The sequence below is a fragment of the Rhinatrema bivittatum genome, chromosome 2 (genome assembly GCF_901001135.1).
Source record: "Rhinatrema bivittatum chromosome 2, aRhiBiv1.1, whole genome shotgun sequence".
Classification (NCBI taxonomy): Eukaryota; Metazoa; Chordata; class Amphibia; order Gymnophiona; family Rhinatrematidae; genus Rhinatrema; species Rhinatrema bivittatum.
The window spans coordinates 818,048,623-818,060,934 of NC_042616.1; the positions used below are offsets into that span (position 1 = coordinate 818,048,623).

At 44.4% G+C, this 12,312-nt stretch overlaps 1 protein-coding gene across 2 annotated transcripts in view; it reads right to left on the reverse strand.

Moving 5' to 3' along the window:
* Positions 1-10,797, reverse strand: part of LOC115085822 (casein kinase II subunit alpha-like) — a 134,933-nt gene extending 124,136 nt beyond the window's left edge. For both annotated transcript variants that reach the window (XM_029592290.1, XM_029592289.1), the window contains exon 1: positions 10,676-10,797. In XM_029592290.1, the coding sequence (XP_029448150.1) occupies positions 10,676-10,776 (101 nt within the window). In that variant the 5' untranslated portion in view covers positions 10,777-10,797. The remainder of the gene's footprint in view (positions 1-10,675) is intronic.
* Between the last annotated feature and the right edge of the window lie 1,515 nt (positions 10,798-12,312).

The window sequence follows — 12,312 nt, forward strand, 5'->3', positions numbered from 1 at the left end:
CAGTAGATAGATTTGTGAATGATTGAGAGAGTTTTGAAGATGATGCGTGATGTGATGGGGAGCCAATGTAGGTCTTTGAGTACAGGGGTAATGTGGTCTGACTTCCGAGTGTTTGTGATGACCCTGGCAACTGCATTTTGGAACATTTGTAATGGTTTGATAGTGGAATAAGGAAGGCCAAGCAAGAGAGAGTTGCAGTAATCAAACTTGGTGGAAAGGGTGGCCTGGATAACAGTCCGGAAATCGTGATAATGTAGGAGGGGTCTAAGCTTTTTTAGAACATTAAGCTTAAAAAAGCCTTCTTTCAGGATCGAACTAATGTATTTTTTGAGGTTTAGCTGTTGATCTAGAATGACTCCCAAATCTCTCACACTTTGTTGGGCCGAGAGGGCTTTGAAGGCTGGGTCATTGGAAATTGAGGGGTTGGGGGGTTGATGTTGGGATATGAGAAGGAGTTCCGTTTTGGAGGAGTTTAATGCAAGGTGCATATTGGTGAGGAAGAGGTTTATGGAGGAAAGGCAGGTGTTCCAGAAGGCTAGGGCATCCGAAAGGGAGGTGTGAACGGGGATGACAATTTGAACATCATCGGCATAAAGGAAAAATTTAAGGCCGAGGTTCGTTAGGAAATGATAAAGGGGGGTGAGATAGATATTGAATAAGGTAGAGGATAAGGAGGAGCCTTGCGGGACACCTTGAGACAGGGAGTGGAGTGAGGATTTAGCATTACCTATTTTAACAGCAAATTTCCTGTTGAATAAGTACGATTTGAACCATAGGAGGGCTGCGCCTGAGATGCCTATTTCTGAAAGTCGTGAGAGAAGGTGGTTATGATTGATGGTGTCAAAGGCAGTAGATATATCAAGTAGGGCGAGCAGAAAACAGTTGCCCTGGTCCATGCCTCTGATGACATGATCAGAGAGAGTGACTAGGAGGGTTTCGGTATTAAGGTGTTTGCGGAAACCAAACTGGGTCGGGTGCAGTATATTATTGTTTTCAAGATACTCAGTGAGTTGTGAGTTCACTATACATTCCATAATCTTAGAGATGAGGGGAAGGTTCGAGATGGGGCGGAAGTTGGAAGGGTCTTTAGGATCAAGAGAGGGTTTTTTTAAGGAGAGGCTTGACAACTGCCAGTTTAAGGGCATCAGGGACGGAACCTGATGTGAGGGATGAGTTGATAATGTCGGCAATGGGTTTGGAAATGGTGTTAGGGATGGAAAGGAGGGCTTTTTTGGGGATGGTGTCTGATGGGTGACAGGCAGGTTTGAGTTTTTTGAGAACAGTTTCAATTTCCTCGGCTGAGGTAGGCTCTAGAGATTCAAACGAGGAGGTGATAGGATCTAATTGAGGGAAAGTGAAGGAGGGGGTAGAAGGTGATGGGGGATGGAATCTGAGGAGAATGTTGGCAATTTTGTTATGGAAGTATTGAGCAATTTCTTCACTTCGGGTAGAGGCTACATTGTCAGGGATGGGCGTCTGGCTGGGCTTAGTGAGGTCAGCCACGTATGTGAAAAGGGCCTTGGGGTTGTACATGTAGTCGTGAATTTTAGAAGCATAGAAGTCTCGTTTGGTTTTGAGGGTTGAGATCCTGTAGTGATGTAGGGCCGATTTATAGTTCAGAAACACGCCTAGCTGAAGTGATTGCCACCAAAAATATGACCTTCAAAGTGAGATCCTTCAGAGTCGCCCCCTTCAGAGGTTCAAACGGGGGTGCACACAAGGCTTGAGCACCACATTTAGGTTCCAGGAAGGACAAGGAGCAAGCAGCAGTGAACGTAAATGCCTTGCCCCTTCAGGAAACGGACAATATCAGGATGAGATGCCAACGACCTCCCTTCCACCGTACCCCGTAAAAACCAAGGGCAGCCACCTGTACACGTAACGAACTACAAGACAGTCCCTTGGCTAAACCGTCCTGAAGAAAGGCTAAAATACTCAACGCACAATTAAACTCTGGAATTTGTTGCCAGATAATGTGGTTAGTGCAGTTAGTATAGCTGTGTTTAAAAAAGGATTGGATAAGTTCTTGGAGGAGAAGTCCATTACCTGCTATTAAGTTCACTTAGAGAATAGCCACTGCCATTAGCAATGGTTACATGGAATAGACTTAGTTTTTGGGTACTTGCCAGGTTCTTATGGCCTGGATTGGCCACTGTTGGAAACAGGATGCTGGGCTTGATGGACCCTTGGTCTGACCCAGTATGGCATTTTCTTATGTTCTTATACTACGAGCATCTGTAGTCATAGCCTTCCAATTATTCTCCCTTGATTTGTTGCAGTTCCTAGGCATCTTTTCTCCTTTTTTGAGCTGATTGATTTTATTTTCTCCTCCCATGTCCTATATCGCTAGGGATTACAACACAAAGGGTAATCTATAACAAAACACAACTACTAGAGAGACAACAATTCAAATCAATATTTTATTCAGTTGAAATCCCCACATGTATCCCTACATAGACATTTAAAACTAAGCTAGCGCATACACACATTCATACCCCATATTAAAAAAAATGCCAACATGAAGTTTGAGATGTTAGATAGAGATTATCAAATGTTTTTTTGAATATAAATACACTTATTATCGTAATTATTGAATAATGCAAAATAAGAGCCTTATAAATTACCGAGTACAAGATTAATAACATATACCGTTTCTCTCAATTACATATGTGATGATCATTGGTCATCGTATGTTCACTGAGTGAACATATGATCCTGAATAAATGAACGTGGATACATTATATAGAATACGATGACCAATGATCATCACATATGTAATTGAGAGAAACGGTATATGTTATTAATCTTGTACGTGATAATTTATAAGGCTCTTATTTTGCATTATTCAATAATTACGATAATAAGTGTATTTATATTCAAAAAAACATTTGATAATCTCTATCAAACATCTCAAACTTCATGTTGGCATTTTTTTTTTAATATGGGGTATGAATGTGTGTATGCGCTAGCTTAGTTTTAAATGTCTATGTAGGGATACATGTGGGGATTTCAACTGAATAAAATATTGATTTGAATTGTTGTCTCTCTAGTAGTTGTGTTTTGTTTACTATATCGCTAGGGGGCAGCATGTAAATTTCATTGGCCATCTCCTGCCACCCCCATTCTTTAGTTTAAATTTCTGAAAATATATGATCTGAATTTGTCACTCAGCAGCCTCCTTCCTGCTACAGACAAATTTAGGCCACCCTTTCCATAGAGCCTTTTACTGCTCCATACATGACCCCAGCCTCCAATGAATCCAAAACCATTTTCTATACACCATGTTTCCTTCGCTAGCTCTCTATTTTCCCTCTGCCTCTCCCTCCTTCTCTTTCCAGCCTTCCCCCTCTCCCCCCACCCTGTTCATTGTAATTTTCCAGCTTTAATAGTTAATTGTAAACCGGCGTGATGTTTCTCACGAATGTCGGTGTATAAAACCTTATAAATAAATAAATAAAATAAATATGGCATAGCTTCTCATTTCCCTTTCCATGAGCAGGTAATACTTCCAAAAAGGCAACAGTCTTTGCAGTGTGTCTTATCATCTTGCCTAGATTTTGGAAATCTTTGTACTTCATGGATACCATTTCTTTTTTTTTTGTAATATATAGTTTTATTTGAAACGAAACATAGCAATCCAGACTATTGAGGTCATTGGTCCCCAGATGGATGATAACACTGATATCAAAGTTTTTACTTTCTTCTTCAATGACTTGGACTATCTGGTTCACATTCCTACTACATGAGGATCCTGGTGTTATGTTTCTGTAAGGATGTGAACCCTGGGCCGAGGTGAGAGGTGTCTCCGCCCACAGGGAGGAGCCCTGTGGGCCTCACCATCGGCAGGCGCGGTCTCAGTAGCGCAGGACACAGCTGTTAAGCAGAGACTTTATCATGAAGGAAGGAAGGCAGAGCCTGCTGAACGGGAGATGCAAATAAATACAGGTCTGAGCAATGGGGTATACCCAGGGTGATATCACTGATGTAGAGGTCCGGTAGTGGCCCGCAGAGCGGGGTACACCAGGAAGTCCCTTCAGACGAGTAGAGGTACCTCAGAAGTGCAGATCCGGTAGTGGCCCACGGAGCGGGGTACGCCAGGAAGTCCCTGTAAATGAATAGAGATTACCTCAGCAATGCAGATCCGGTAGTGGCCCACGGAGCGGGGTACACCAGGAAGTCCCTGTAAATGAATAGAGATTACCTCAGCAATGCAGATCCGGTAGTGGCCCATGGAGCGGGGTACGCCGAGGATGTCTGTACTGAAGATGGTGCTAGTGAGGTAGTCAGAGGAGCAGGAACCTGGAAGTGGATCTCGTAGCTGGAACGGCACTACCCAGTGACACGCGGTATGCAGGAACAACTTCTACTGAAGAAGGGACGGTAGTGGCCCGGAGCACACGGTACACCATAGAGAAGCTTCAGTAAGCTTGGTATCATTGAAGTCTGTAGAATGTACTCACAAGAGGTAGTTCCAGGAGAGTGTCCCGAGAAGCGGAAAAGATAGAAGTCCAAGGCAGGAAGGCCCTCCGAGAAGCGGATAGCCATGAGCACGGAAGGGCCACCGAGGAGCAGGTACCTAGAGCCTCCTCACGCCAGGAGAGAATCTGGAACTGAAGTTCAAGAATGGAGCGGATTCAGCAACGAGGGAACTCCTTGCTAACTTGTAGGAGCAACGGACTGGTCAGCTTAAGTACAGCAGCGAGTTGACGTCATCCGGAGGGGACACCCCGAGGTTCCCTCCATGATGTGTACAAAGGAGGCCCTTGCGCACGTACGCACATCTTAGGTGATTCTGGAAACAAGATGGCGGTCGGCAGCACCCACACCGTCCCGGGCACATCAGGGAGATCAGCGTTGGCTGGCGGAGGCTGCCATTCTTCCTAGGATTGACGATGCAGGGAAAAAAAAAAAAAAAGAGATGAGCATGAGAGGTCGCAGCTGTCTGCGAGCGACGGGCGTAACACCTGGAATGCATTTTACTATTGTGTCACCATCAAAAAGTGCTCCCAAAATGATTCCTCTGATGATCGAGTCTCCCAGGAGAAGAAGTTTTCTTTTATGACATTTGATTGTGTTGCAGGGCTTCTGGGTGACTTCACGTTTAGAAATCACTTCAATATCTATTTCTGAGTGCATCCAAGTTAATGGAGACTGGGAGTGTCAGTGGAGGAGATGAAGAAGTTAGACCTAGGAGAGTGGGTATCATTTCATTACAGGTCTTTTTCTGCCAGAGCCCACTGTTATCCATTTGTTCAAGTGAATGACTGATGTCACTGTGGCTTTCACCTGATGTGCCCTTATTGGGCTCGGCAGCATAACAGTGCTTTATGCAGGCCGGGATCCTTAGCCTGTTCGGGTCACAGGAAATGAACAACTGACTTCCCTTCCAACATGCTTGAGGTCTTCTTTTATAATAAGCTCATTTACAAATCAAGTGTGTGAAGTAGTTTTTCCCTTTCATTTTTGGGTGGTTTTGGGAAAAACGTTGGTAGTGAAATTATTTGGTTCAAGTGGAATGACGAAACCACCTTTGGTAAGAACTTTGGATGGGGCTGAAGTGTTTCCTTGTTGTGGAAGAATTGAAGATAGGGTGGAAAATAAACTAAGGCTTGAGGTTCACTCATTCTGCGTGCAGAGGTTACTGCAACCAAGAAGCTCACTTACCAGGTGAGAAATTTCAACAAGACGGAATCTAACTGTTCAAACAGAGGCATCATGAGACAAGTTAGGACTATATTGATGTTTCAAGGCAGCGGGGGACGTTGAAGTGGTGGTCACAGGTGAAGAATTCCCTTCATGAAGCAGGAAATCAGTGGAAATATGAAGACTGAAGCTCCGTTTTCTGGATTGTGGTAAGCCGCTATGGCACTGTGGTGAACTCTTATGGAAGTGATTGCCAGGCTGGTGAGAGAAAGATGCTGCAGGTAAGGCAGTAAGCATCTGGGTTCACATGTGAATGGATCCAGTGAATGCTGTGTGCACCAGTGGAGTAAAATGCCATTTAAATGGGTAATTACAGCAATTCGATAGTTTTCTTGCAGGCAGAAAGATCTCTTCGATGGAATCTGGAAGGTTCCAGCGTGCTAAAGCCTTGCATTCAACATCCATATGGTTAGATTCAGGTCGGTGCGTCAATAGTTCTCTGCTGTTCCAGTGGTGTTGTGGAGCGGCGGCTGAGTACTATACAAGATACGCATACCATGGTTGCTTGGGCCACGCAGAGGCTGAGAATCACCTTGGCTTGGTCTCTTATGCATTTCTGTACAGTCTTAGAAATTAGAGGCAGAGAAGGAAATGTGCAGAGGAAGCCTATCGTCCAAGACAATAGGAATGGGTCTGGTGCCTCCCAGTGAAGGCTTGGTCAAATTGAAAGAAACGAAGAACCTTCTGATTTCTGTGGCGAAGAGGTCAATCCAGGGTTGACCCCATCGCATAAACAAGTCTGCTATGGCCTGAGCTAGAGACCACTCCTGCGGGTGAAATATCCTGCTGAGGCGGTACGCTTCCACATTTGCGATCCCTGGTAAATACGTGGCTTGTAGAGATACTTTGGTCTGAATAGCCCAGTTCCATACCTATAAGGCTTCTTTGCATAGGGGCCATGAACCTGTGCCTCCTTGTTTGTTGATATAGAGCACGGCAACTTGGTTGTCTATGTGGATCATCAATGCTGTTCCTTGGAGGAGGTGTTCGAATGCTCTCAGAGTGTTTCGCATTCTCTGGAGGATGTGAGCACCCCACCCCAGTGTAGAAGAATCTGATTAGGATCAGCAGGTGTGGAAGTGGGTGTATAGGGCAACCCTCTTCCAATAAAATATAAAAAGTTATAAATAAATAAATGTGTCTTTGTAACCACCAGTTTATGTCTTGTGCCACTGTTTGAGTTATTTAAACTTGTGTAGATAGTAGTTGAAGGAATTAACACCACTGGCTTTTTAGGAACCACTGCAATTGGGGCATATGGAGATGGGTTAGGGAACTAACTGTACGGCAGCTGCCACATGACTGAGACTTACTAGAATATAGCGAACTGCCATCAATTTGCATTGTAGAAGACTTTTTCCTATGATTTTAAATTTTAGAGCTCCTTTGTGAGGAAGATAAGCCTTGAATCTGACGGAACCTATTTGTGCTCCTATGAATTGGATTTGTTGCGCCAGTTTGAGCATCAATTTTTCAGAGTTGATGAGAAATCCCAAATCCTCTAGGCAGTGAATCGTCACTTCTGTGTGTGAACGTAATATGTGTTATCCGGAGCCACTATTTACCAGTTACTGAGGTAAGGGAAAAGGCATATTCCAGGACGACGGAGATGCACCACAGCCACTGCTAGACACTTTGTAAAAACTCTAAGGGCAAATGAGACCAAAGGGGAGGGCTTTGTATTGGTAGTTTATTGGTCCAACTCTGAAGCAAAAGTAGTTAGTGTAGCTGGGTTTAAAAAAGGATTGGATAAGTTCTTGGAGGAGAAGTCCATTACCTGCTATTAATCAATTTTACTTAGGGAATAGCCACTGCTATTAATTGCATCAGTAGCATGGAATCTTCTTAGTGTTTAGGTACTTGCCAGGTTCTTATGGCCTGGATTAGCCACTGTTGGAAACAGGATGCTGGGCTTGATGGGCCCTTGGTCTGACCCAGTATGGCATGTTCTTATGTTCTTAGTGCCAACAGGAAGGGTGGTTCAGTATGTGTGCATATGCATCTTTGAGATAGAGGGAGCATATCCAGTCAGTCTGGATGAAGGGTAATATGGTACCCAGAGATGTCAATTTTTAACTTTTCTTGATACAGATGTTTTTTAGTGCTCTTAGATCAAGGATTGGTGATGGACTGGCTAAAATCCCTGCTGTTGCTATAAGGGAGGTTGCTTCTGTGATTTTGGCGTTTGTCGATTGGGTTGGCATTCCCTTTATTGAAAGAGCTGTTGTTGCTGTTGTGGTAGTTGGTTTGCTGCTAGACAAGTAGGGTGGGTATGCCCGATATTGTCTTCAAGGATAGTATGGGCATTTAAACTGAGAGAAGTAGCGCCGGTTACTTCCTACTGGCTCACTCTGTGTGTAGAGTGATTGGACAACCACATTCTGCTCTTTTAGTTGAGTTGCTGTTTCCCTCAACTTCTCACCAAATTGGATTCTGATCTGATATAGATATTGGACCATGCAGAATTGATGATTCTCAGTTCTTACCTTCAGCATGGAACATTGAAAGACTTTTCCCCCCAAAGTCATCTAGTAATCTGTGGTATATCTGAATGTAGGCTTGTCTTTTTTGCTATTTTCATTGCTAAGTCGACCACTGCCGAATTGTGTGGTAGTTGTATCTGGGGGATTTTTTCAAATGGAATTTTAAGTCTACCTTCCTAGCCATTACTGCTCCTAAGAATGGCATTTCCCATTTCTTCAACAACTTTGTGTCTAGAATATTGTGAGACAATAGAATAAAAGGTTCTGCCGGTATGTCCAATATCTTCAGCAGTCCCATGACCTCTATACGTGGGTCTGGCTCTTTCCTCACCTCTAGGTTAAGTGCCGTACCCAACTTTTCGATAAACTTGGAGTAAATTAAGTCCTCCGGTGGCGATGTGTGCTTCAGCAATTCATCAGGGGAATCTGACGGCAACCCTGTGGAACTGCTTGGGGACTCCCTGGTGAAGGTTATGGGTGATGGGTATGGCAGCGGTGAATGTTCTGATGGTCTGGTAGGAGAAAGTAAGCTTTCAGGCTGAGGTGAGAATGGCACCAAAGAAGAAGATGATGAAGAAGGCAAGGTAGGCGGAGTACCTGGCTTTACCTTTTCAACTGGATGAGCAATCTGATATGCCAGTGAAAAAGATGGAGACTGTGCCTGAGGAAATAGGTTGGAGAAAAACATTTCACAATATCTGTGATCTGCTCCACTGCTTGTTGCAATCTTTGCCCCAGTGATAGAGGAGGAGCATCATTCCTCTGGAATCAAAATTTAATCTGGGTCAAAACTTGGAAATCTTAAAATGGGAATAATCAAGCTAATTGGTTCTGGGGCCTGTAGGCGAAAACCCTGTTGCCATAAGGTTGAAGTTAGCATGGATCTGGGAGTAGTAGGAGGCAGGGAGAACATTGGATTAAAGATTTAGTAGGTGCTTGTAGGTAACCTGGATGGAGGAAATGCAGCCTATAAAATATCTGCTTCCATGTCCTTTTGTGGAATATGCCTTGGCTGACGCTTATCTGAATGGGACGAGCTTGGATGAGATGGAAAAATCTGTTTGTGATCCTTCTCAACTTCTTTGCCTTTTGTCTCCTGCCGATTTGGCTGCATGCAATGACTTTCGCACCTAACCCTAACCCCGTGCACTATCTGAGCAGCGTGCACCATGTTCTTTTTGTGTGTCGTTGCTGAAAGCTATCCCTGCATCGTGGAGGGTGCGCTGTACGCTTTATGTGCGCCATTTGATTTTGCAAGCCGTGAGCTTCATGCAACATTTGTTAAGATGGGTTTTTTTCTGTACACTGTGCAGCTCTTGTCAACACACATTGTGTGCGCCAGGCAATTTAAGCTTTGGCAACTGCATCATGGCGCTCTGAGGCAGGTACGACGCTTTCAGCGCTGGAGGCCTACCTGATGACTCCGCAGACTGAGTGCGCCATTTCTTTGGAGGAGAGTCATTCTTGTCAGTGTCGAATGGGAGGATTTTCCCCTCTGTACTCTGACTGCTGCCTGTTTAGGGCTCAGTCTCCATCTGGAGTCGGGCTATTTTCTCTGCCCTCTGTCACTGAGCCCTTGAGAACACGCGGCCGCAGTCCCTACAATTAGCCTGTTCATGATCCGAGCCCTAGGCACAAGTAGAAACAATTGTTGCCATCCATTATGAACATTGTGTGGCCGCACAAGCAATACTTGAAGCCCAATGGTCTAGAGGCCATGGTAGCACTGAAAAGTGCTTTTGGTGGGTCGCTAATAGCAATGAAGTTAGAGAGTTAGGAATAAGTGATGAGAGAGTGAATCTCCTGCGACTGTGCGAAGCGTGACGAGAGCTCTGGGACCTACAATCGCACAGGAATACCCTCACATGCTCGTACACAAAAGCTTTAACTGACTTTGAGAGACAACTCCGCGTCGTGCCGCCAGATGACATCATCCTTTCAGCACGGCTAATTCAACCTGCTTATCAACGTTAAAAAAAAAAATTTTAGGAGCCAGAATTTATTTCTGTTTCACTTTGTTGCTCTCTTTTTGACAATCGTGCTCTCCATTTCTTTGTCTATTATTTACTTCTTTCCCTTTATATTTATTTTCTGTGCTCTTTCTTTTCCTCTCCTTCTCCTGTCCAAAGACCCTTTATCCCTCTCTTCCTCTCCATCCAGCAGATCAACAATAGGGTCCCCCACTTGGTCAGCCTCCCATTCACTCCCTCTTCCTGGCTTGGGCCTCATCTATGGCAGCTACGGACAACGCCCCATAACTTGGCCCAGACCCTGTCGGTATCTCTTTCATCAAGCGCTAGGTCCCAAACTTTAGCTGCCTGGGATTTTTCCAAACCTGTTCACCATCCACCTTCTATTTTCATAAAAGACCCCTAATCCCAGGAGACTCACTTCCCATCTTGTCCTCCCCCTCCCCCCAACAGTCCCAGACAACTTCCAAGTCTGGCAACGCCCCCCTAATCCCAAGCGACACGCGGTCATAACCTTACCCCCATTCAACAACATGTGACTCGTAGTCCCAGTACTCCCGGGGTCTCTGTGTGTTCACATCTGCATACACCCTGGCACGGCTTGGCACTGGCTGCGACATGGTATGAGGACTTCGAGGTCAGCCTTAAAAATAAGAAAATACAGGGTGTGACCAAAGGAAGGGTGGGACAGGGAAACATCCATTTCTATGGCCTGCCAGCTCTGGTAACTCATATACAGAAATCATCTCTGGTAAAAACCCATCAGCAGTTTGTTCCTATGTGGCAAGAGACTATCCCCACTGTAAGAGGCCACCATGCCACAAGATAGACCACCACTACCGTGAGATAGTTCACCCTACTCTTACTGTCTTAGTCGGTTTTGATTATTTTTTAATATATCGCAATTCCTTGAAAAACATCAAAGCTGTGTACATATATATAGCAAAAACAAAAACCTACAAACACAAAAAAATCATAATCACACACCAATACATATGTATAAAACAATCATAAACTTAAAATGACTTCTAAAATCACAGGATTAAAACTCCCTATCTAATATAGTTCACAGACTTCAATAACATAATAGTATAAGAAAACAAGTTTGCTTACCTGTAAACAGGGTTCTCTGTAGACAGCATAATGAATAAGCCTTGACACGTGGGTAACATCTGACAGTACCAAACAGACCCAGCTCTCAGACTTCAGTAAGAGTCTTACGTAGCAGTTACAGGTTCCTGTGCAAGTGTTACCTTATGACCCCTCAATCCTATTCAGAGTTTAACTTTAATAAGGTAATTGACTCTCTGGGGAGACATGTGGGTAATAAGCATGGCTAATTCATCTTGCTGTCTACAGAGAACTGTGTTACAGATAAACTTGCTTTATTTGTCCACATATATGCATGAATTAGCCATGATGTGGGGGAGACCCAAGCTAAGAGTTGCACAGTGGAGCAAATACTAAAACAACAGTCCACCCCCACCAGTGGAAAGAGGAATACTGGGCGAACAGACTGCAAAACTGCTTGTCCAAAACTACTGTCACCTCTTGACATGCCGTCCAGACAGTAGTGGGATGTGAAGGTGTGCATTGACTACAAGTCGCAGCTTTGCAGATGTCTCCTATGGAAGCAGCCCTGAGGTGAGAATGCAGTTTCAGCCATCTGTCATTGATAACCTCCTGGCCTTTAAATATAGGCTTTGCAAAGCCTACAGGTCTTCCAGATATCTTCCAAATTCTTGAGTCTGAGGTCAGTGAAAGGTTCACTGTATACCAGCAGGTTCAGTTAAGGCAGACAGCTAAGGATTCTGGGACAAGCTGAGTGAACCAAAGGCCTGAGCAAAGTCTTATGTTATGCTGACATATATCATTTCCCTCTTGTGCCACCATCAATGGCAAGAGTGGCACACCAACAGGTCCTCGACGATGGGCCATAACAAAGGAACTTAAAAAGTGTGTCCTAACAACTAACCTTGGAGAGCCACTGAAGTTGCCACTTAAAGCCTTGATGACGACTAATCTGTAAGCAAACCAGCTCATAACAGTGCAAAATATAGTCAACTAGCCAACTGAACAAAGTTCTCTTGCCTACTGCTACTCCCAGTCTATTGGGATGAAAACGACAGGAACAGTTGAGAAGCCTGATGATAAGG